At 39.4% G+C, this 25,944-nt stretch overlaps 1 protein-coding gene across 2 annotated transcripts; it reads left to right on the forward strand.

Moving 5' to 3' along the window:
* Positions 1-298: 298 nt before the first annotated feature.
* cdc42se1 (CDC42 small effector 1) lies at positions 299-25,367 on the forward strand. 2 transcript variants are annotated; one of them, XM_023260998.3, is made up of 5 exons: positions 299-421; positions 12,018-12,381; positions 18,066-18,170; positions 20,630-20,701; positions 20,789-25,367. In XM_023260998.3, exons 2-4 carry the CDS (start codon positions 12,232-12,234, stop codon positions 20,696-20,698), a joined length of 324 nt encoding a protein of 107 aa, XP_023116766.1. In that variant the 5' UTR covers positions 299-421; positions 12,018-12,231; the 3' UTR covers positions 20,699-20,701; positions 20,789-25,367. The 2 variants fall into 2 exon arrangements, with proteins under 2 accessions (XP_023116766.1, XP_023116767.1); XM_023260999.3 differs by lacking the exon at positions 299-421 and adding an exon at positions 428-556.
* The last annotated feature ends 577 nt before the right edge of the window (positions 25,368-25,944 follow it).

The raw sequence follows: 25,944 nt of genomic DNA on the forward strand, positions 1-25,944 counted from the left end.
GACACAAACCATGACAAAAACACACAAAAGTCCTATATAGACACAAAACTTCCACATGTACACACAAAATCCCCCCAAAGAGATCAAATTGTCTTTTATTTCAGCCTGATAGAGAAAAAAATCTGCAGCTTGTTGACATGTTTCATGTTTTATTGCTCAGAAAGCAGACAATTATTCCGACATCAGTGCTGCAAGTAAAAATGGAGGAGGAGTGGAGGAAACAACAGGCGTGTCAGCTGTGTGATGGGTGTGTTGGTCCTGCAGGAGGCGCTGCAGCACCTAGCAGCAGTCGGGATGAGGCACTGAGCAGAAACCAGAGGATGGACTTCCTGGTCGGAGCCACACCTCAGAGGAGGCTGACAGAGCTGCAGCTGCTCCACCGCTCAGTCCTGCTGCTCTGCTGACTGGAAGCTCGTCTCTGGTGAGTCCTCATTCTTCTTATTTCATCTGCTCCCGGGTCAGATCCACATCCAGGAGGGCTGCAGGTCAGAACACCTTGGAGCCTCATTCAGTGTCCAGGTGGCAGCTCAAGTTCAACCTGCTTCACTGAACAAAGGTTAGATCTGTAAATAATTAATTAACAGTGTGCAGGGGTCAGTCCAGACATTTTAAATCACTGGCTTTTTCTAACTGACTGTGGATTTAGAGAAAATAAGGTTTTTTTTAAGGTGTTTTAAATTGCTGTGTGTCCACATATTTTGGCCAGTGATTAACATACATGCAGCTGAAAATCATCTGGGACCTTTTTGGTTTGACTGTTGTGCCGGTGTCACATTGGTGTTCTGCTTGAGGTGGTTTTCCTTCAGGATGAGAATTCAGGTTGCGTTCAGGAGACACGAGATCACATTTAAGTTCCTTAATCAAGTCACACAATCTGACAGTCACGGGATTCAGTGTCACACCGGGGCTGTTTGTTAAAAACTTCCCTCTGGTCTTTAGGGTTTTTGTGTGGCTTAAATTTCTCCTGAGCTGAAAGTGTGCCAGATAGTAAATCTCACCTCTCCCAGATGTGGTTAGCATAGCTTAGCATAATGACTGGAAATGGAGGGGATTTTTAGCCAAGTGTTGTCTATATTGGAATAGTCATATAGATTTTCTGAAAATAAATTAGGAACAGCTACAAAGAGCACCAAACAGCAGGTTAAAGCTAAAGCTGCTATTGACATCTCACAATCCGCTGCAAAATTTTGGCATTTTTAGCCACAATTATCACTAGAACTGTGTTGACAGTGAAGCAGTGATACAACATTGTCAAGTAAACATGATAGCTCACTATCATTAATCAAAAACCAGCTACAGCTATTGAAGAAACATTTCAGCATTTTATGATTCTTTGTTGTTAGCCGTTTCATTTTTTTGTGTTAGCCTAGCTTAGCATAAAGACTGGAAGCAGGAGGAAACTGTTAGCATCTGTGAAAAGTTTAAAGTGAGACAGAGTCTATGTGAAGTGTATTTTCAGTTACCATAATCACACACAAAAAAAGAACAGTTGCAAAACGTTTTTGGACAGCTGACAACTACTTAAATCCATCATTTAGTCACTAAACCACACGCTTTGATTGCTAATGAGATAACATTTTGTATGTAACTCTCTAGCTAAGACTTTAATTCATGGGAATCCACGTTAGCCAGAGATAGATCGAGAAAGATTAGCTTAGCTTAGCACAAAGACTGATAGCAGGGTGAAACTGTTAGCCTAGCTTAGCACAAAGATGGGAAATTAGTTCCATCAAAAGGTGAGACAAGGCAGAAAAAAACCCATTTCAAATGTATTTTGGTGACAGTAATCACTTGGTAGGCTAATTCAGGTTGACTTAGCTTTGTAAAAAGAGTGAAAGCAGAAACTCTTAGCCTAGCCTAGCCTAAATTGAATGATCAAAAAACACCTTCCAATCACTCTAAAGTCTAATTTACATATAAATTAATTTAGCATGACGCATTTGCTCTCAGTGATTTTGGTCTTTCTTTTCCTTCTGGTGTCTGAAATTGTGTTAAGAATGTTGCTCTTTGGCAACTAAGTGGGTAAAATAATCTGAAAGAGAAGCGTCTTTGATCCTGAACATCACAGTGGAGCTGCAGCGTGGAGGTTAAAGGTCAGAGGTCACAGGGTTCAGAAAGACTCGACTGAAGCTGTTAGGTTCAGGACGGACTCCGAGATGTTCGAGGAAACTCTGAGCCAAAAATAAACTGCGGTTCCTCCTCCTCGCCTGTGACGGAGTTGGTCGGGTTTTCTGGGTCTGCAGTGTGAAGATCCAGATTACAGGTCTGGAGTCAGTTCAGAGGACGGCACTGGAAGGAACACTGCTGAGCTCTGTTCTCAGTGTTTGTGGGAAGCAGTCAGCCGTTACGCTGCGTTCATGTGCTGTTAGGAAAATGTGTGGTCATTTTGGAAAGCCCTGAAATCTCCACGAGAATTTACATCTGTGTGGATTCTTCAGGGGTTTGCTGTCTTCTGCTTCAAAATGTAAACAAAAATCTAATTATTTAATATATCTACACTCACCATTTACAACCGCTATAACCAATGTTCTCCTGGAAACAGATATTCTTGCCAACTTTTTACGTCGTCTTTCAGCTCTTAGTTTGGATGTTTTAAATCAGTGTAAATACTTAAATGGGTCAAAGTAGAAGAATGATGACATTACAGCGAACCAGTGACTTTGACCTCGTCCACATAACCCAGTTAATGTTGTTTACAGCAGCATTGTTTGTGTGTCCTGCAAACACACCGACTGAAAGCAGACGGTTCAGGAGTAAAAGTCTGCAGACGTCCACAAAAACTTTCATGTCTGTAGTTCATCCTGTTGCAATCATTTTCAGTTTCAGGAGTGTTTCTGTTTCCAGATTGTTTCTTGATTTTTCAGGTAGTTTCTAGTTATCAGCTATATGGGGGTTTTGGGTTATTTGGTTATTTTGCTGTAGGGTTAATGGATTGTTTTGGGTTTATTTCTTGCTATTTTTAAAAAATTTTTTACATTATATCTAGATTGTATGGAATTGTATTTTCAGATTAGTTTCAGGTCAGTTTCCATATTTTAGGGGTTTTCCTACTGGAATTTTTCTAGATTGTTTCATGCTAGTTGTTAGATAGTGTCTAGAATTATGATGTTTTGTTGGTTTGTGAATAATTTCTGGTTAGTTCTCAGAATTTTGGTGGCTATTTCCAAATTGTATGTTGGGTTTGTTTCTGCTTAGTTTTCATATTGTTTCTGGTTAGTTTAAGGAGTGTTTCTGGTTAGTCTCTTGCTTATTTCTGGTTAGTCTCCTGCTTGTTTCTGGTTAGTGTCCTGCTTGTTTCTGGTTAGTCTCTTGCTTGTTTCTGGTTAGTCTCTTGCTTGTTTCTGGTTAGTCTCCTGCTTGTTTCTGGTTAGTCTCTTGCTTGTTTCTGGTTAGTCTCCTGCTTGTTTCTGGTTAGTCTCCTGCTTGTTTCTGGTTAGTCTCTTGCTTGTTTCTGGTTAGTCTCCTGCTTATTTCTGGTTAGTCTCTTGCTTGTTTCTGGTTAGTCTCTTGCTTATTTCTGGTTAGTCTCCTGCTTGTTTCTGGTTAGTGTCCTGCTTATTTCTGGTTAGTCTCTTGCTTGTTTCTGGTTAGTCTCCTGCTTGTTTCTGGTTAGTCTCTTGCTTGTTTCTGGTTAGTCTCTTGCTTGTTTCTGGTTAGTCTCTTGCTTGTTTCTGGTTAGTCTCTTGCTTGTTTCTGGTTAGTCTCCTGCTTATTTCTGGTTAGTCTCTTGCTTGTTTCTGGACTGTTTCTGTTCCCACGGCGGCTCTGGCTCATTGGCACTGATCTGCAGGTGAAGCCGTCACTCGGTGGATTCTGGTTTCTGTCGGTTCGGGTCCAGCTGCAGATATGTGTCATCAGTCTGCACCTCAGTGAGAGCTAAACGCTGATCTCATCCTCTAAAAAGTTCGCTCAGTTAAAACACGGCAGATGTTTTTGAGACTTTCTCACTGATTCAGGGGTTTCGAGGACTCAACTCTGCTCATGTGTTTGGATTCTTCTGAAGATCTTTATTAGCTGTAGAGACTCCCAATGACCTTCATTTGGCCCAGAGCGTGTTCAGTGTTCAGGGTGTTTGCGGCAGACAGCCAGATTAACAGGAAGGGATTCAGAGCAGCATCTGAGCAGGTCGACGGACTCGTTCTCAGCAACATGTGGCTAATGTAACAATACAAGATGCATACTAGTATTCGGGTATAAGTTTTCAAATCATTACCGGATTATATCTTGTTAGTTCTGGGTTAGTATCCATTCATCATGTGTATAGTCATGTCTGAGTGTTTTCAATAGTTGGGGGAAGGTTTCCACGACATTTAGTTTAATTGCAGATGTGGTAATAGCTGGAAGCAACTGTTGGACACAGTTAAAGGAATTAATGTGAAATCAAATAATGGTGCGGCACAGACACAAAGCGAACTGCTGATTAATTTAAGTTTCTGGGAATGATGAGCGATAACAAATGATGCTGGAAATCCAATATAGAATCATATATGAGAAGCTTGTGTTGCTGTTAATCTTCTTTCTCGTTTTTTTTTTTTTTTTTATAAATCAAATCAGTCAAGTAGTCAGATGTCTGCAAAAACTTTCACATATCTGTAGTTCATCCTGCTGAAATCATTTTCAGTTTCTGGAGTGTTTCTGTTTCCAGATTGTTTCTTGATTTTTCAGGTAGTTTCTAGTTATCAGCTAGATGGTTTTGGGTTATTTGGCTCTTTTCCTGGAGGGATTCTGGATTGTTTTGGCTTTATTTCTTGCTAATTTTTACATTATATCCAGATTATATGGAGTTGTATTTTCGGGTGAGTTTCAGGTTAGTTTCCAAATGTTGTGGGATTTCCTCCTGGATTTTTTTCTGCAGGGTGGGTCATAAGTTTCCATACATAGGAAAAATAAACATTTTATGTTGGACAACTGTTTTTATTTATATAATGTGCTCTATATGATTACCATTGTTTCTTAAACACACATTAATACGTGTTTTCCACTGTTGATTAACTTGCATTAGCACAGTTGAAGTTCTGCTTGTAATGGTGTTGGTGATACGTTCCTTGAGATGATTTATGTTTCGTATCTTCCCCCGATACACCATGGCCTTCAAGTGCCCCCAGAGATAGCGTCAAACACATCTTCTAGGGTATCTGAAACATAAAAAAATCTACATTATACACTTTCCTATGTATGGAAACTTATGGCCCACCCTGTAGATTATTTCATGGTAGTTGCTTGATAGATAAATTCATTTAAGCTTCTGGGAATGACAAGCGGTAACAGATGATGCTGGAAAACCTGTATAGAAGCATATATGAGAAACTTGTGTTGCTGTTAATTTTCTTGCACGGTTTCTTACGGAACCAGTCAAGTTGTCTTGTGTTTTTGCGCTTCTCTCTGAGGTGTTGCACTGAAAGGAAAAGTTTAAGGTGTGATTTTTATTTTCCAAGCTGAGACTTGAAAGCTGCTCGTTGTTTTAAAACAGGAGAGTCAACCGTTAACCAGTTTTTCCTTCAAACGTCTAAATGAAAAGAGCCCATTGTGCAGCAGCTCCTCTCTCTCGCTCTCTCCTCACACACTGCCACTAATAGTCTCTCTACCAATTTAACTGCTCTCTCTACTATTTCCTTACTTGCTGCATTATTTAAACCTTTCCTTTAAAGTAGGTTTTACTTTAATATCACTGTAACCTTTTTAATTTACATTTTGCAGCAGTGCATCATTTGAAGTTTGCTCATGTGCTGTTTAATTTCTTTAAAAGCAGAATGTAAAGAGTTCATTTGTTAACAAGAACGCGTGTTCATGAAGTCCAGTCTTTGATTAAATAGTACCAGAGTTTATTCAAAATTTTCCAGTTTTAAGTTTGAGCTTATTCAGTTCTTGTGTGTTTGTTGTTTGCATATAAAACTAATCAGTTTTTATTAATCAAACAGAAAAGTTTCACATTTTAACTTTGGTATCATCAGGAGTTAGCTTAAAATAACAGGAATTAGGAAAAAATCCTGAAATAAAGAAAGGCTTCAATGCTGAGAGAAAAAGCAAGCTGAATCAGATTTAGTGACTCCGGCGTCCAGTGAAAACACATGAAACGCATCCTGTCAGAGCTTCCTCTTCAGTTTGGGCCCTCTGGAGCTCCGGACTCGGTCTTTAATAGACGAGACCCCTGTTTTATTCTTATCATGAGCTGCTGACACTCTGAGATAAGCAGCAGCAGGAAGCAAGCGTCTGAGTTTAGAAAGGAGGAAGTGAACAAAAAAAGAAAAAAACTACAGAAAATGCAACTGGTCAGTCTGTCTGGTATCTAAGAACTCAGACTGTTTTTATCAAACGTCTGAGAGTTAAGTAACAAGCCGCAGACATGTTGTTGTTTTTATAATCCTTGTATTTCCTCCGTCATGTTACTCTGTTTAAGAAAAGTAGTAAAACTCAATTGTATTTATGAAAGAAAAGTAAAAAATGTGTGAAATGGAGTGTAAAAAGAAGCTGGTAGAGGAAAAAAACACACCCACCAGCTGTTTTATTCGGTCTCTAATAATGCAATCATACAACGGTTCTATCATTAAGTCGACATTTAGGCAGTTTCTGTGTTTTCAGTTTTTGTATTTGTAGACATAAAGGGGAAGATTGTGCCTTATGCGTGTTATTGTGGTCACATTGGGAGGTAGCGGTGTGGACTGGTGTGTTCGTAATATTTAGCTCCCTTCATGTATGTTAATGTGGAGGATTTGTGCTGATCAGTGCAGAAGCTGAAGCCACTGAGAGGAAGCAGTTTCAGTACGAAACAGTCGCAGGTCAGACTGTTGAGCAGACGTGGTTAAATAAAGGTTTGTCTGCTGATTAAAGTGTGATCATGTGACCTGCAGGCTCACAAACAGACTGTTGTTGTTGTTGTTGTTCAGTGGTGCTTCAGCTGATTCTGCCCTCAGGCTGATGAACCCTCAGCTGATGTCAGATCAGGAGGTCGGTGGTGACAACGACGATGATGATAATGATGATGGTGATGAAATGCTGCTGGGGTTTGACTTTCTGTGGTTTAGTTTCTTTTGTTCTTCTAGGATATTAAAACATCAACAAATGCGACCATGTTCGGGTGATCAAAACATGCTGGACGTGAAATAATATCGTGAATCATGGTCACAGAGAGGATGAAAAACTCTTTTAGTTCACTGAGTTTCTATCTTCCACTCTGTCCCTGCTGAACTTCCCCACACCTTCATTTTCCTCCACAAACGGACACTTAGTTTCACTTCCTAAAGCAAAGCAACAGCAGACGGACCACACCACCTACAGACACAAACGGGGTGGACTGTACCATCTGAGGTCAGACAGATTGGTGGACAGTATTGTCTAATTACTTATAAGCTGTGATGCAGGTTGAACCGGACGACCTGTGGACAGATAGGTGGTTGTCATTCCACCTACATACACAGTGGACCATACCACCTCATTGCAGATGAAAGACAGACCATACCGCCTATATACACACAGGAGGTGGACCGTACCACCTGAGGACTGATTGGTTGGTGGACTGAACCATCTGAGTACAGACATGTAGTGGACATTCTACCTACAGACTCATCAGGGCTTCACTGTACTGTCTCGGAACAGACGAGCTACAGACTATACCGCGTATATACACACAGGAAGTGGACCGTACCACCTGAGGACAGATCGGTTAATGGACCGTACCATTTGACAATTGATGGTTGTTGGACACCACCACCTGCAGACGCCCGGAGTGTGGACAATGCTGCTTCAGAGGAGACAGGGGACGGACTGTACCACCTACAGAAACACGGCACATGGACTGTGCCACCTGAGGACAGACAAGTTTGTGAACCGTACCACCTGCAGATACATGAAGGTGGACCATACCACCTGAGGACAAACAGGTTGGTGGACCAGACCACCTGAGGACAAACCAGTTGGTGGACCATACTACTTGAAAACAGACAGGTTGGTGGACTGTACCACCTTTGGACACATGGCTGGTGAATTGTACCACCTGCAGACACACAGGGGTTGGATCGTACCATCTCATAACAGACACACGGTAGACAACAGCACTTGAGGTCAGACGGGGGGCAAATTGTCCCACCTGAGGTCAGATAAGAGGTGGACCGTACCATCTGTGGACAGACAGGTTGGTGGACCATACCACCTGCGGACACAGGGGACATGATCCGGACCTCCAGAGGATAGACAGGAACAAATAGTCTACTAACCTCTTCCAGAAAATGTTTCTCAGTCTAATTATGATGAAGTGGAGGAGTGAAAATGATTTAAAATAATAAGACAGACGAAGAAGAAGCAGCACTGACATCATAAACATCTCCATGTGTGTGTTTCTGTGAACACAGAGTTTTATACATCTGGGTCCTGGATTCTCTCCAGGTTTCAAATTCTGCTGCAGATCTCTGACTTTCCGAACATCACAGATCTGCCAGGTTGAATGTGATGTTTCTCTTGATTTAAAAACTTGTGTTTGAGTTCAGGTTTCAGTGTGAACATGTTGTAGAATTAATAAAGACTTGCAGTCAGCTGGGATGGTTTAAACAGCCTTCAAAGTGCTTTTCTGTGGATTGTGTCTCAAATCCCAGCTCTCTCAGGATGAAACACAAACTGTGAAGCGTTCACAAACAGGAAGTTGTCGCAGGGCCTCCTTCGGGTGAAGCATACGTCTGGAAGTCGTGGCCTCAGGCTGAATTCCTCTCTGCTGATCTGTGTGGATGTGAAGCATGAGGCTACATGTTTCTAGCCTCCACATTCTTTCCTTATCATGTGCTGAAATGTGTTGGACAGACTCCAGACATTTCTCCTGCAGGACCCGAACACAGCGAGGATAGAAACACAGTTTAACCCTGATGAAGAGGCACGAGACGCCTCCTGACATCCAGAACTCTGCTTTTAAATTTCATCTGTAGATTAACCTCACAGGCTGAAGAAGATCCACAAAAATCAGGCTCCACCCAGAAGAACTGTCCTGATGACAGCTGAAGATCCAAATCTGACAGAAACATGCAACATTTCAAACAGCTTTTCACATGTGATCATGGCACATGACATATGATGGTGGCTCTAAAGGGTCATATGTGAGGCATTCAGGTACACAGGTGGTTTGAAGACGTTTCACCTGGGATGCATTCAGGTGCAGATCCAGTTTTAATTTGTTTCACATGTGATGTGTTCAGATGCACATGTGTTTTTTTAGATGTTTCACATGTAACGCATTCAGGTGCACCTGCGTTTTTCTTTCATTTTTAAATGTTATGTGCTCAGGTGCACATGTGGTTTTCAAATGTGATGCATTCAGGTGCATATACAGGGGGTCCTTGGTTTACGACGTCCTTGACCTACGGTGTTTTGTCATTATGTGGGAACTGGTTATGGGCCAGTCCTTAGTTTACAACGTACAGCGTTTCGTTATTACGTCGGAACTGGTTACGTGGAACTAGTTGGTGAGTGGAGTGGACAAATATATCATCATGCGGCGCGATAAGACAGACTTTGTTTACATTTGCTGGTTGTACGCCACTTTGGACTGTGCTACATTTGCAAACTTTCTCCCCTTCATTATGGCTCCTAAGCGTAAGTCAGACTCTTCTGATGGCAGTTCTGCGAAGAAAAGGAAAGCCATCTCCATGAAAGGGAAATTAGATTTAATAAAACGCTTGGAACATGACTTTTCCAAAGAACTGATCGATTTCGTGATGTATGCATCGGCTTAGTTTACAATTTCGCCGACTTGCGTTGATCTGTAGGAACAGAACTCCAACCTAATTTGAGGACCCCTTGTGTAGGTTTTTATTTTTCCTCTGTTACTGGTAATCTATTCAAATGTAATGGGGTTTTCAAACACTTCACCTGTGATTTATTCACGTGCATATGGGGTCGTTCCAGGTGTTTCGCTAGTGATACATTCAGGTATACGTGTTTTTTCTTGCTGTTCTACTCATGATGCATTCAGGTCTGCTGTTTGGTGCACATGTTGTTTTCAGGCAATCACATGCGATATGTTCAGCTGTTTCACTTATGACGTGTTCAGCTGCATGTATGGTTTTCCAATGTTTCACATGTGGTGCACTTAAAAGCGCATGTGGGTTCCTGTTGCTTTACATGTGACGCGTTCAGGTGCACATGTGTTAGACATTTGTAAGTGTTGTTTTCCAATTTGTGAAAGTCTTGTTACCGTTCTAAACCCCACATGTGCACCTCAGTACTCGTCAGTAGTTTATCATCACCTTAACATACAACCAGGAAATGTTTTACTGGTTTTACTGGAATGCAGATTAATAAATAAATGCATGTTTATATTTTATGTTACGGGTTATTAAGGGTTGTGAAACCAGGCGGCTGCACGGAGGAGTTCTGTTAGATAATAAATCTCCAGCAGAGCAGGGAAATAAGAACCAGAGTTTCTGTTCAACCAGACTTCATTCTGTAAACGACCTTTCGACTGTGTTTTATTGCTGCAATCAGTCATTAGTCTGCACACATCTCACCTGAGGGGTCAAAGGTTATGTGTGTGTGTGTGTGTGTGTGTGTGTGTGTGTGTGTGTGTGTGTGTGTGTGTGTGTGTGTGTGTGTGTGTGTGTGTGTGTGTGTGTGTGTTAAATACATACAGACTTAATCAACAGCTGGAGTTCAGTGTGTTTCATCTGAAAACAACAAGAGCAAAGACACCCAGAAACACACACTTCACTTCATGGTCACAGCCCTGAGTGTGTGCGTGAGTGTGTGTATGTGTGAGTGTGAGTGTGTGTCTTCCTGTGCTGTGTTTGGACCACACCCAGTGTTTAGTCATGCCTAATGTGTTCACCGTGTTGACGTCTCCGAGGGTCTGGTTCCCATGCAGCTCAGTGTCACAGTGTTCTGCTGCTTTTCTTTTCTTTGTGAGGACCACGGCCGAGCTGCAGAACATTTTTAGAGCACAATGAGCTGCTAGAGAGTCTAAAAAGTGAAATCAGTTATTCCATTACAGTGTTTTTCAGTCATGACATGCAGCAGTTTGACTGTTGCAGCCTTATTTGGTAGCTCCTGTTATAAGGCTCTCTGCTGTTTCTGTGTCAGTTCGCTGGATGTCACGACTTTTCTTCATTTGTGGTCCTGTTCAGGCCGTCTGATGATGATATCTGTCCAACATGTGACTCAGAAATAGACCGATGAGTAGTTTTTTCATGAGAAAGGGATGATCACAAATCAAAGAACAGCTCTCAGCCTGATTGCAAAAGAACTTATACAAGCAGTGGCAGGTTTCTCAAGACAATAACTCATCTGTGAACTTCCCTCATGTTCAGAGAAACAAACTGCAGAAGAGGGCTGCAGCTGCTTATTATTTTCTCAATTTTCTGATGTAGCTGTTTGGCATAAATTGTTAAAAAATGGTGAAAACTGTTGATCAGTGTTTTCCAAGATTACAATTGTCTCTTTTAAAAAAAAAATCTACATCACAGAGTTTTCAGTTTACTGTCAGAGATGAGGACAAAAACCAGATAATATTCACATTTAAGCATCAGAGAACTTAAACCCCTTTCTTTCACTCCTGAATCCCAAACAGTGTCTTGTTTCTTCTTCCTTTAACAATACAAATGCAAAAAAACATTCAATAAATGTCTGCACTTCTGTGCTTCTGAAAACAGCACAGCAATGGCAATAAGCAGAAACTCTTAAAAATATCACATGTGCAGTGACACCGTTACATTGCCATGAACTCTAAAGTTGAATTTCTTTGACAACTCATGTAACTAAACCACAGATCAACATGTTGAAGATTTCTTCAACTTCCCACAGATGTTACATTTAGTGGGGGAAAAATGGGGGCACAACATGCTTTGCAGCGCTCCTGTCGGGAAAATTAACTTTTTGGGGAAAAGTGTCTGCAAGTTAAACCTCACATAGCAAAGAAAAGCTGAGGAAGATAAACTAAAATGAAACAAATCTATGTAACCTATAAAATCTGTAAAGTTACATGAAATTAGTCAAAGGAAATAGTAAAAATGTGTTGGTAACTGGTTTCTTTTGTGTCTCCACAGGTTGAAGCTGAAGATGCAGCTCTGAATTTGGATAAAAACACAAACTTTGGATTTTTTTATCATCAGATTTTGAGGAATAAAATCTTGTTCATCTCCTGAGGATCCAGTAAATTACCTCATTAAATATCCCAGAACCTTCCAGGAGTCTTCCGGCTGAGGTGGGGTATATTTTGGGGTATTAGTCCTCTGAGTGTCGGTGCAGTTTCGTGTCTGAATGCCCCAGGATTATCCTCAGGCTGCACTTCCTCCTCCGGCCTGCAGGGCGGCAGCAGAGAGCGGCAGCCGGCCGCTGGACAGGCGGAGCATCGGCATGAGCGACTTCTGGCACAAGATGGGCTGCTGTGTGGTTGCCAAACCACCGCCGGTGAGACACAAAAACACACAATCACACAGTAAACGTGGCAGAATTTCCCTGCCACCACACCTCTGATATCTTTGCGCTGCAGCGTCTCAGTTCCCTTTTTTACTCTTCATTTCTCGTAAAATACAGAACATACAAACGGCAACAGGCTACATGTTGATGCAGGGAGCTTCTTTTCCAGGTGTGTGTTTTAGACGGCAGTGTGTTGGCGCTGATGGCAGGAAGCCGTACCGTGCAGCGTTTCTCTCCAGAGAGCCTCCCTCCTTCCTCTGATGTATTTTTAGAGGTTTCTGTTTGTTCCATTGTAGCACTGCAACAATACACCTTTAATAAACACTCAGACACACAGCGATGCCAGCTGTGACTTCACTCAGGAAGTTAAACCGTGTCCCTCAGTGAAGCTCAGTGGAGCATGGATGGATCCCCACGCTCCTACTGCCTGGAGGTAGGGGCGGATCGAAACCAGAAATTTGGTAGTTGATACCAACACCATTGAAAATCTATACTTCTGGATCCCACAGCCATACCACAAAAACCCCAAAAAGCTATGAACATCAACTCTTTTATTTACAAAAACTTGGGATAGAGCTTTCATGTATTAAAAAGACAGTGCTGTTATTTATATCAATCTTATGATAGAAAATCTAATGTTTTATGGTGGCATTGCATTTCTACTGCCATGCTCAGCTGCCTGATAAATGAAAAAACTAAAAACAACTAACAATAGCCTCTATTTTAGTCTAAACAACTAACTTTAGCCACTGTGTTAGCCTTAATGACATCATGTTAGCTGCTACTTTAGCCTAAACAAGTAACATGAGTCACTACTTCAACCCAAACAAGTAACATTAGCCGCGATTTTGGTATAAACGAGTAAAACTAGCCACCACATTAGCCCAAGCAAGTAGCATTAGCCAGTACGTTAGCCTAATCAAGCAACATGTTAGCCCAACTAAGTAACACTAGTCACTATGTTAGCCTAAACAGGTAATATTAGTCGCTACATTAGTCATTACAGTAACCTAAATAAGTTACATTTTCCACTGCATTAACCCAAATAAGTAATATTAGCTGTGGCGGTAGCCTAAGCAAGAAATATTAGCCACTCTCTTACCCAAACAATTGACATTAACCACTACAATAGCCTAACATAACCAGTATGTTGGCCTATACAAGGTGTAAGTAGCCACATTCACCCCAACAAATAACATTATTCACTACATTAGCTTTAATAAGTAATATTAGCCACTACAGTAACTTAAATAAGTAACATTAGCCACTGTGATGCTCCAAACAATAGCTACTACATTGGTCCAGTCAAGTAAGATTAGCCACTGTTAGCCCAAACAGGTGACATTAACTGCTACGTTAGCCCAAAATGGTTATGTTAGCCTGTGCACTGGCCCAAACAAGTAACATTAGCCACTGTGTTAGACCAAACAAGTAACATTAGCCACTGTGTTAGACCAAATAAGGAATGTTAGCCACTATATTTGCCCAAACAAGTAACATTAGCCACTGTGTTAGACCAAACAAGTAACATTAGCCACTGTGTTAGACCAAACAAGTAGCATTAGCCACTATGTTTGCCCAAACAAGTAACATTGGTCATTACTATTGATTAAAGGAGTATCATTAGCCAGTAAGCTGGCCTAAACAGCTAACATTAGCTACTGCAATAGCCTAAACAGGTAACATTAGCTACTACAATAGCCTAAACAAGTAACATTAGCTACTACAATAGCATAAACAGGTAACATTAGCCACTGCGTTACCTCACGCAAGTAACATTAGTCATTACTACTGACAGAAAGAGTATCATTAGCCCCTTTTTGCCCAAACAAGTAACTCTAGCCAGTACGTTAGTCTTGACAAAATGTTAGTCATTACATTAATCCAACCAAATACCATTAGTCATTACTTTAGTCTAAACCAGAAAGTGTTAGCCTTTGTGAGTGTTATGTATTAAGCATTGCTTCAACAGATGTCTCATCAACAGTAACATTTCAGGGTGTTAGTATAAAATGACAACTGGAACTTTCTCAGCTTGACTTCAAACTTCAAACAGCTGCTTGACCCCATTTCCAGGAGGCTCCTCCACCGTCCAACCTCAGGTGACCTCACGCTTTGTCAGTGGCTGTTTTCATGTGACTTTTAACCGTCACACCTTTAAACCCTTTAGAGAATTCACCATCGTCAACGTCCTAAACTTTCAGACTCCCCGACTGAACTGGACGTGTCTGTTCAGAGCCCAAACATGATGATGATGATGTCAGATTTTAAAGCAGCTCTGCAACAGGACAAACTGAGACCAGTTTGGTTACGTAACACTAAGGCTGCTGCTCGCTGAACAAACAGCAGAATAAAAACTGTCCTGGCAACGTCTGTGTTGATGTGATATACAGCGGCTCTGCTCTCAACCACCACCACCATCATCATCCTCATGATCCTCATCATCATCATCATCACGTAATCAGTGAGTCATCGACATGAAAGAGCACCAACAGGCTGGAATTTCACAATAAAAGGCTGAGGAAGGACAACTCACAGCTTCAAACGTAAAACTGATCACAGACACAAAATACTAGAAAAAGAAACACAGCAACCACAAAGAAACATAAAATACAAGAACAAGACACAAAATACAGGACAGAAACACAAAACCGCCATGGAGAAACACAAAACAACGTGATGTGGCGTAAACTGGTGATACGGTGTGAATCTGGTTGGTGGCCTCCTTTACCTGGTTGATAGTTCCAGTGCAGCATGCTGGAGGCGGAGCCATATGAGTTTATAAAAGCTGTTTCAACATCCTGGTGAAATAAAGAGATTCTTCCAGTTAGTCAGCCCGTGCTGTTTATTCACGATGGTTGTCATGACGACAGCTGTCCCTGCGGAGGAGGCGGCGGCCTGCAGGCCGAGCGATGATTCACTCCCAGCTGGTCGATGCCAACGTGCTCATGTGTTAGTGGACGAGTCTGATTCAGGTTTCAGCTGTCAGCCAGAAAACACTCACATGATGTTCCTGAAGCAGCCCACAGAGGAAAAACACCAAATTAAACCGAGAGGACGAATGCAGCGAGGTCAACAAGTTCAACAAGTCGTTTATTTTCTGTCTGATTAAACAGTTTGTTTCTTTCTAGGAACGTCTGCTCAATTTATCTACTATTTTCACTTCTCCAATTCTTCAGTTACTTTTTTTTGAAATCTCAAATATCAATGGAAGGACTTAATAACAGGAAAAACTTTCATTTCAACATTTTCCTCATTATTAGTACCGTCACTGTAGATGTTGAATGGTTCATAAATCTAAACAGAACCAGAGAATTTTACAGATTTTTTTTCTGTAAAAGAAATAAACTAAAGAAAAATTATACAAACTTAGCCTAATAATAAAAACTTTTATTAAAAATGAGAAAAAATTAATTATTGCAATTTAAATTAGATTAAAAGTTAACATGGATTTAAAAACTGCATTGAAAATAAAATCAATAAAATATTAATGGAAAAAAAAATTCCATTAGTATAGTATTTTTCCAAATATTTTACGCCAACTAATAAAAATGTAAATGAATAAAATCACTTATTTCAAAACTACAAGAAATACAAATTAAACTCACATCTAATTTAAACATATGAAAGAAAATTTGATTATAAATAAAGCCTGGATAAAAAGAATATATGCAACAGGTGCAGAATATCAGGGGATGTGCCATCTGCTTTTGATATCTGGCTCAGTAAATGCCAAATAAATAAACTACTTCCTGAAATTCAACCAAATGTCAACATAATTTTGGAGAAGATTCTAATGTACATAAAATAAATTAATAATATGAGGTTAAAGAAGAGAATATTTTTAATGAATTAAATTTAAATGGAAAAATTAAGGTGAATTTTTAAAAAAGCCAAGTTAAAATTAAATTTTACCCCAAAAAAGTAAAAATGTAGAGTTAATGAAACTGTTTTAAAATGTTTTATGTATAATAAATATTTCTAAAAACTCAAAAAAATAGAAGCTACATTCAATTTATTTAAAAAAATAAAATGAATTTTTAAAAAAGTATCTTGAAAGAAAAATAATAAACAAATTACTTTAAACATTAAATTAAATAAAGTAAAAATAAACCAATTATAACTTTTTATTCTGTCTATATTTTCAGCATTAAGCATCTGAGCTCATTCGAGGAACATCTGCTCGTCTTTTCCTCAAACTCTGGGTTTCCTTTGATCTCGTAGACCTGACCTTCTGTTCTGGTCGAGTTCGACCCGTCGCTTCAGTTCTGCTGCGTTACATAAGAATAATCCTGAGGAGCAAAAGCCTCTTAAATCACATCTAAATGGTTGTGATTGTGGCTGAGATGTGCTTCCCCACTGTGGGATTAACTGGACTCTGGGAGCAGAATGGGATTTTAATGAGGCATTCAGTGGCTGTTTGCCAGAGCTCGGATTGTCCCTGAATGCAGCACAGAGAGCAGCACTGCGGGGAAACTGAAATTAAAACCTAATTTCACCCGTCAACTGTTACTTTCACACAATAAACACACTTACAGTTTTATCTACATTAAACCCTCCATGTTTGAATTTGCAGCTGGTTTTCTCATTTTGTTCTTAATGATGTTTCATCTCTCATCAAAAAGACCTCTTTAGTTCTGACCACAAAGAAACACAAAATGATCACAAAGAAACAGAAAATACTGGAAAGATACACAAATTGACCCAAAATTGACCCAAAGCAACACAAGGAGAGACGAAATCAAAGAAACACAAAATAGCTATAAAAATTCATAATCTGACCACAAATAGACGCAAAACAACCCCAAACAGACACAAAATGCAAAAAAGAAACACATCGATCACACAGGTACTGAAAATACAAGAAAGATTCACAAATGGACCGTAAAGAGACACATAACACAAGAAAAAACTAAATAAATTGACGACAAACACACACAAGGAAGAGACACATAACAAATACAAAGGAAGCAAAACAACCACAAAGAGACACAAAAGCAGGTGCAAAGAGATGCAACCCGACCACACATGTACACAAAACACAAGAAAAAAACACAATTTGATCACAAAAAGACACACAACATCTCTAAAAAGGCTCAAAATGCAAGTAAGAAACACAAAATAAACCACAAGCAGTCTAGAAACTACTACAAAGATACAAAATGGCCCCAAAGAGACACAAAACAACTCTAAAAAGGTTCAAAATACAAGGAAGACACACAAAACAACCACAAATATACACAAAACAACCACAGAGACACAGATCAACCACAAAAAGATGCAAAATACAAGAAAGAAACACAAAATAAACCACAAGCAGTGTAGAAACTACTACAAAGACACAAAATGACCACAGAGATACACAAAACAACTCTAACAAACACTTTAAATACCAGAAGGAGACACAAAATGACAAATAGAATCTGAGAAATAAATCTGAGAAACACCTCGTAGTCTGGCCTGCGTTGAAGCCTTCAAATTAAAGTGCGCGTTACTCATACGGTTTTATTTTGGAGGGCTGGGCAGCTTTTTGCGGGGTTTGTCTTTCTTTATGGTGCGTCACGTTGTTGTTTTTATAGCAGATCCACACAGATGATGTGAGACATGTGGAGACACATCAGACACCTTGCTGATGTCACGACTATGTGTGTGTTTGTGTGTTTGTTTGTGTGTAGAAGAAGAAGAGGAGGAAGATTGATCGCAGCATGATCGGAGAGCCGACCAACTTCATCCACCTCACACACATCGGCTCCGGAGAGATGGCAGAGGGCCTGCAACCGGTCAGACCTCACACCTGTTTACTTGTTTACCTGACTGTCTGTTTAACTGTCTCTTTGTTTACTTGTTTACCTGTTTCTTTGTTTACCTGACTGTCTGTTTACTGGTCTCTTTGTTTACTTGTTTACCTGTCTCTTTGTTTGCCTGTCTGTGTATTTACCGGTCTCTTTGTTTACCTCTTTGCTTACTTGTCTGTTTATCTGTGTCTTTGTTTACCTGTCTGTCTGTCTGGTTACCTGTCTCTTTGCTTACCTGTCTGTCTGTTTACCTGTCTTTATTTACCTGCCTTTGTTTACCAGTCTCTTTGTTTACCTGTGTCTTTGTTTACCTCTTTGTTTACCAGTCTCTTTGTTTACCTGTGTCTTTGTTTACCTGTGTCTTTGTTTACTTATGTCTTTGTTTACCAGTCTCTTTCTTTACCTGTCTATTTGTGTACTAGCGTCGTTGTTTACCTGTCTGTCTGATTACCTGCCTCTTTGCTTACCTGTCTGTCTGTTTACCTGTCTTTGTTTCTGTCTTTGTTTATCTGCCTTTGTTTACCTGTGTCTTTGTTTACCTCTCTTTGTTTACCAGTCTCTTTGTTTACATGTGTCTTTGTTTACCTATGTCTTTGTTTACCTGTCTGTCTGATTACCTGCCTCTTTGTTTACCTGTCTGTTTACCTGTCTCTGTGTTTACATGCCTCTTTGTTTATATGTTTGTTTACCTTTCATCAGTGCTTTATGTGACTGTTTTTAAGACATTTTCCCAAATTTTAGAAAAAGCATTTTGGAATCAGATCAGGCTTCAGTCCAACATGAGGACAGAGAGACACTGTCTTCGTGTGTGTGTGTGTGTGTGTGTGTGTGTGTGTGTGTGTGTGTGTGTGTGTGTGTGTGTGTGTGTGTGTGTGTGTCTGTGTCAGGAAGTGCCATGCTGCGCTGCATCCTTCCTGCTCCTATTTTAGCTTTTTCTGTCTCACAGCTTCGCCTGTGAAAACTCTGCAGGTCAACGCACCTGAGGAGAACGTTACATCCATCCATCCATCCATTATCTATACACCGCTTAATCCTCACTAGGGTCATGGGGGGGGCTGGAGCCTATCCCAGCTGACTCGGGCGAAGGCAGGGGACACCCTGGACAGGTCGCCAGTCTGTCGCAGGGCTACATATATAGACAAACAAGCACTCTCACATTCACACCTACGGGCAATTTAGAATGATCAGTTAACCTCAGCATATTTTTGGACTGTGGGAGGAAGCCGGAGTACCCGGAGAAAACCCACGCATGCACAGGGAGAACATGCAAACTCCATGCAGAAAGATCCCGGGAAAGCCGGGACGCGAACCAGGGATCTTCTCGCTGCAAGGCGAAAGTGCTAACCACTACTCCACTGTGCAGCCCTGAGAACGTTACAATAAAATAAAATAAATTAATTTTTAAAAATGTAAACATTACATTAAATTATATGTGGAAAATCACATGCAATGAATATGTAAAAGAAAAAATAAATATAAAAATTAAGCAGCTAAAGTAAAAGTACATTAAATTGAACAGGTCACACTCTGATGACATCATCGCCTGCTAGTGGTCGTCCTCCCTGATGAGGTCACAGGTCAAACACATTCCTCCTTGTTGACGCTTCCTTCCCTCGATTCCTCAGAGAATCTAAATTTACCAGAAACTGACTGAAGTTTTTCTTCTGGACAGACGTCACCTGTAACCATAAAACACTGAAAGAAGTACAAAATATTTAAAAATGAATCAATAGCACACAACGCATTTAAAGAAACAGAAAATATAATTTTGTGCTGATACATACTTCTAAAATACTGAACAGGGATTATGATCATAGGTTTATTCACATGAGAAAATATTTAAAATATGTTTTATAGCTTATTATGATTATATTTATTAGAATAATTAAATATAGAGTATAATTCATTTAATGTAATTTAAAATAAAAAAAATGAATGTTTGAAATAAAAATCATTCTTAAAAAAAATTTTAAAAATTGACAAATTAAAAGACAAATAATTAAATTGTCCAAATGTAAAGTTAGCTAAGTATAACATTAGGTTAAAAACAATTACAAAAGAAGAAGATTTAAACATGTACATTTTGTCTTTTACAAGTAAAAAAAATACAAAACAATAAAAACACTGAAAAAAAAGGTGACGCTTAAAAGTACACTTTCTTTAATTCAATAAATAAATTAAATTTAAAATTTTGGGAATATCCTAAAGTGACCATGTGAAATAAGTGTATTTAGATGAGTAAAATAATATTTAATGTGCATTGGCTTTTGTTTGTGTTCACTCCTTTGCATATGATTCAATTTAAACTAAAATTAACTATTTGTATGTTATTGCTGTTTTATATAGTTTGATTGAATTTTCGCCATTTTTAAAAAAAATTTGTTTCTGATGTTTCTGATTAACTTTGACAGGATGAATAATTCCTTGTTGTCTTTTGCTGACAGTCAGGGTCGGTTCAGGAGCAGATGAGGTCTAAAGGCCCGAACATGAACGGCAGGAACAGCCTGTTATAGCTGGTAAACAAACAATCACACAAACAAACAAATTCAGTACCATATTTTTGACCAGTGTTTGACATCTTGTTGTGCATCTGTTGTCTCCAGGAGTGTTTGAACTGAACCCAGACCAGCTGACTGACCTCCTCCTCCTTCCTCTGAACCTCTGAGCCTCTCTTCCACCATCCGACCGCCAGCCGGAGGCCTCGACTGCCCTCCTGCTGAAGTGTTCTTAAGCAAAGCCATGACCACCTGCAGGGGGCGCTGTCTTGGCCTGGAACAAGCCAGATTTTACTGTGGAAATTTCAGTTTTCATGCAATGTGGCCACCAGGCTGTCTCCTTTTGTGCGTTTTCTTTAGAAACTTTTATTTTTTTTGCTAGCCAAGACTGAAAATCAGCAATTGCTGTTAAAAACCATCCAAACACGAGTCCACACGGAGACTCCTGCCCAGCTGAGATCTTTATCACGTCCAACGAACCACCAGCTCTGGATCTGATCCTCCAAAACAAACACAAAGACAAAGACTACATTTCCCAGCATGCCAATGAGCTTTCTCTACTTTCGCATTTTGCCAAATGAAATATTTCCATGATCGAAATTAATATGAAACGAACGATTTAGATCTGATAAATTAGAGAAGGCAGACTTGGTGGTGGTTTTTCCCCCCGTCAGTATTAAAATAAACCCACAGATCCCATCACTGGACTCCATTTCCCAGCATCCTTTCCTAGTCATGATTTCCAATAAGCGACAGAATGTCTGTAATTTTTGGCTCAAAAGTGTTAAATTCCCAAAAAGAATGACTGCATTTTCCAGGATTCACTGAGACATTTTCAGGTTTGGAGTGTTTCCTTCCTGGACTCCATTTCCCAGGTTGCTTCATTCTGCGCAACGCTCAGCTTTTAAAGGATTATTACACCTTTTTCTGGCTGTTCTTCAGCCCTCGCGTTTGTTCAGGGATCACATGGCCACAGTGATGACATCATCTCGGACTTTATTTCCCAGGATGCCTCGGTGTGGCCAGCCCCACTGCTGGTGCTGAATGATGAAAGACTCTTGTTTTAGGAGATGGGAAAGTCCCATGAATCCCTGCTACACTGGACTGTGTGTGTGTGAGTGTGTGTGTTTAATACTCCCAGTTTAAATATAGACGTCGCTCCGCTGAACTCTGAGGACACACAGTTCAAAAGTTCCGTTAGAGAACCACCGCGTTTTGTAAAAGTCCTTTGTTTCCATTTTTTTTCACTGCAGAATTATTCCTCCTGTCACTCGACTGTTCAGACTGCGGTTCGCGGGCCCTAAATGGATCTTCAGCCGACACATTTTGGGTCCTCAAGTGATACGTTGAGATGCTTTTGTTAAAAACATTTTATGCTGCATCTGGTGTTTGATCAAGTGTTTTCCTGCTTTGTATTGTGAACATTTTTTAAGCAGATGTTTGTAATTTTCTGCTGTTTCAATTGATCTGCTCAAATGTTCTCAAACTTCGGGACATTTTGGTTGATGTGTGGATGTAGTTGTTTAATCGGCTTGCAGATAAATGCCTTTAATATATTCCTATAAAAATGAATTAATTGTTTTGAGTTTTGTAAAGAAAAAAACCAAAATTTTTGTTAATTTGTGGTAACATTTTTTTTAAATATCAGCTGTAATTATGAGAAAAAAACTGATTAAAAAAACATTATTCCAGCACTTTCTAAGGAACAGTCCAGGATTTAACATTGATACTCCACCACCAACCAAACTCTGTTCAATTTTCTAGATATTTTACAAATTTCCGCATTTTATTTATTTATGTCAATGTTAAATTGTACTTTCAAACAGTTATATCCAAATGGTCCAAATGTGTCAAAGGATTCTTTACACTAACTAACTAGCTAAACAACTAACTAACTAACTTGACTGTCTCCTTTTGTTTCTGTTTATTTTTGTTTCTGGTCTGGCTAATTAGCAAATAATCCATTTTCATCATAAACTTAATTATGGATTGCATCAGTATTGATTGATTAATTTCTATCACTTCTGTAATAGTTCCAAGGCTTCTTCCCGCTGTAGTTTCTGCTCCACATGTTGAATTAGGTAAAAAAAAAAAAAGCGTTAAGATGGAATAAAGTTCCCCGCTACCCTCCACAGGATAGAAAAGAGAGGGATGAATGGACAAAAGTTTCAAATGAAAGCAAAAACAACCAGAAGTAAGGAAAAGGTGCAGACATATGTGAACGCAGCAGTAGCTCCTCGGCAGGGAAATCCATGTGAATGATGAATGGTTGCCTTGGAAACCGCTGAGTCATGGCGTTCCCTCTCATCGTGGCGACCGTCCACTTCCTCCCTGCGGCTAAAACTGATGCAGTCAGAAAGTCTGTTAAAGGAAAATCTGAGCTGCTGCTGCTGCTGTTGGTCCTTGTGGTGTGTTCACTGGATTTCTCAGAGCGTGGGAGTTTTTACATTCCCTCCTCTATCACTGCTCCCTGTTCAACTATTCTGCTTGGGTCATTCCAGACTTCTTTTGGCAAAACTACAGATGCTTGGTGCAGAAAATGGTGTAAACTCGGAAACGCGATGTGAAACAGGAAAAACTTGGCAGAAATATCTTCCATTAAGGTGTATTTTACTGTCAGAACTTTATTTTTTTCCATTTTAATAATTCTGTGTTGACATCGTTCGGTCGCCATCGATGTCTTCAAACCTTCAGACCTCTCGGCTCAATCTGCCTCATTGTGATTCTTGGAAACTCGGAGCTGCTCTCAGGATCAGTCGCCGGCTGCTGAAGTTGTTTATCTCCGCCATAGTTTCTCTCTTCCTCTTCCTCTTCCTCTTCCTCTTCGATCCCCGTCTCTGCTTACAGTCCAACAACACTGGAGAGAACTTTCCCGTCAACGTCTCCTGAACATACAACCTGAACATGAAATATGTTGTTTAAACTGTTCCGTCAAGTTTTCTTATCTTCATCAAATGCTTTTTATGCTTTATTTGTTATGATTTATGGAAGATTCTTTTGAGCTGTGTTTGTATCATTGTCTCATTTTGAATATTATTATTGTAAGATTATCGATCACAAAGATTTTCTGTGAGTTTTGGCACCTTGAGCCTCAGTGTTTCCTGCTGCCCAAACCTGCAGGAAGCACTGAATAAAAGTCAGTTTCAGCTCATTTTTCTCTTACAGAAGCTGTTCACCTGCTCACACCTTTAGATCAACTTTAATCTGATGTGAACCAATCAGCAGCCTGCACAGCTGAGGTACCGAGCTGCAGTTCCTCTGCTGTCCACTAGGGGTTGTTGAACTTTGGGTGGATTAAAGTGATGAGGAAAAACTACAAATTTGTCTCAGCCGGTTACGCTCGGCGTGGAGGTTCTGGTTTGTGGTTTAGAAAACCGTGAGCAAGAAAAACTGATTTTAAGAAACTCGCAGCTGTTTCAATGACGATCTGCCAACCTGGTGAGATTTGAGAAACGTGGTGAAGATAGAAAAGACCCTAAAGCGGCTTCCTGTTTTTGGTATTTTACAGATTAATAAAAATGCATCTGATTCAGACATTATCAGTTGTTTACATGCCCCATTGATATCAGCTGTAGATGGACTCCTCCACGTTCTACTGGGGACATTATCATCTGTTATACTATATACCAATAACATGTCACCCTTCAAACATACAAATTTAGGCACTTAACATGAGGTAAACGTAGAAAAACTGATTTTCAAGCCTAAACATAACCTTTTCCTAACTCGAATCAACGTAACTAGACAGTGACTTAAAGGAAAAGTAAACAGTGAAAACAAAAGTCACAATAAATCTTAAGTCAAAAACAAATACAAACATAATGAGATTCAAACTTGACCCACCCATCCTCCAAGTGCAGATTTTTGGAACTCCGCATTTCGAACCACAAAGCACTGCTAGCATTAAATGAAGTTAAAATTAAATAGGATATCTGTGGGCTTCATAACAAGTGATAACTCTGATTTAGTCATCCGAAACAGGTAACAAGTAATTGAGAAAATAGCATTCTACAACCCAGAAGATGTTGCTCCTTTTGACAGAAATGACTGTTTTGTGTGGACAGAGAAGTACTTTGCACAAAATATTAGATATGAATCTTACTCTGAGGTAAAAACAACCAAAATACAGTCTTGTGAACGCGATAAAAACGTCTGCATGTAAAGTGAACATTTTCAAACATGTATGTGAATGATTATAATGAATTCTATAGAAAAAATTGTGCAAAACAAAATCATTTGGAAAATACAAATTCATCCAAACAAAATAATATATCATCTTTCAAGACTTCAGATGCTGAATCCTGCCATTAAAGGGACACCACCTCTGACCTGAAAAACTAGCATTCTGAGAGTGAAACACCGACAGCAGGCAGAGAAAATTTAAACTGCAGTTTATCTTTGAAGTCCTAATAAGTTAACCTCAAATTAAAAAACAAAACAAAAAAAATTAAAGTTTCTTTTTAAATAGTCTTCACACAGCATATGCAGTGAAATATATTTTGTGTTAAAGTGACATGAATGTGTGATTTCTGTGTGACTGATGATGAATTTTTGTATTTGCTGTTTGGTTTTGTTATGTAACTTCTTCCTCCTCTGCAGAAACAGAAATACAGATTGACTTTATTCCTCCTCGTTATGTAACTCGTGTCTCACGATGGCTGAATAAATCTGCTGTTTTCTCTCCAAATCTCTCTGTGTGTTGAAGAACATTTACAATGATTATTTGAAACAGTGGAAACAGAATACACGGTCTTATATTTTGGGTATGAATTCAGACTGTATTTTAAAAGAGCAAAGTCATAGTAATAGTCGCTGTTTAAAGAATAAAATGGTACTTTTCATGAATTAAATTGTAGTTTTCAACACTACCTGCAATGTTTAAATAATAGAGTTATATTTTATATTTTCACAAATTAAGCCATAGATTAAGAAAAATGTCTACTCAAAGGTTGATTTGAATACAGTGTATTCTTTCAGTTCATTCATGTTAACACAGATTTAGATTTCTTGCTCTTTATGCTAATATTTGCAGTTGTTTAAGCTAAAATAGCATCTGCATAAGCTAATATTAGCTGTAATATCTACAGAAATTTAACCTGAACTGTCTGTTTGAGCTAATACTGGCAGTTGTTTAATATAGTATCTGCAGTTGATCAAGCTATTATTAGCAGTTGTTTTAGCTAATACTAACAGTTGTTTAAGGTAATACTTGCAGTTATTTAAACTAAAGTAGCATCTTTATGAACTAATATTAGCAGTTCTTA

The sequence above is a fragment of the Amphiprion ocellaris genome, chromosome 15 (genome assembly GCF_022539595.1).
Source record: "Amphiprion ocellaris isolate individual 3 ecotype Okinawa chromosome 15, ASM2253959v1, whole genome shotgun sequence".
NCBI lineage: Eukaryota > Metazoa > Chordata > Actinopteri > Pomacentridae > Amphiprion > Amphiprion ocellaris.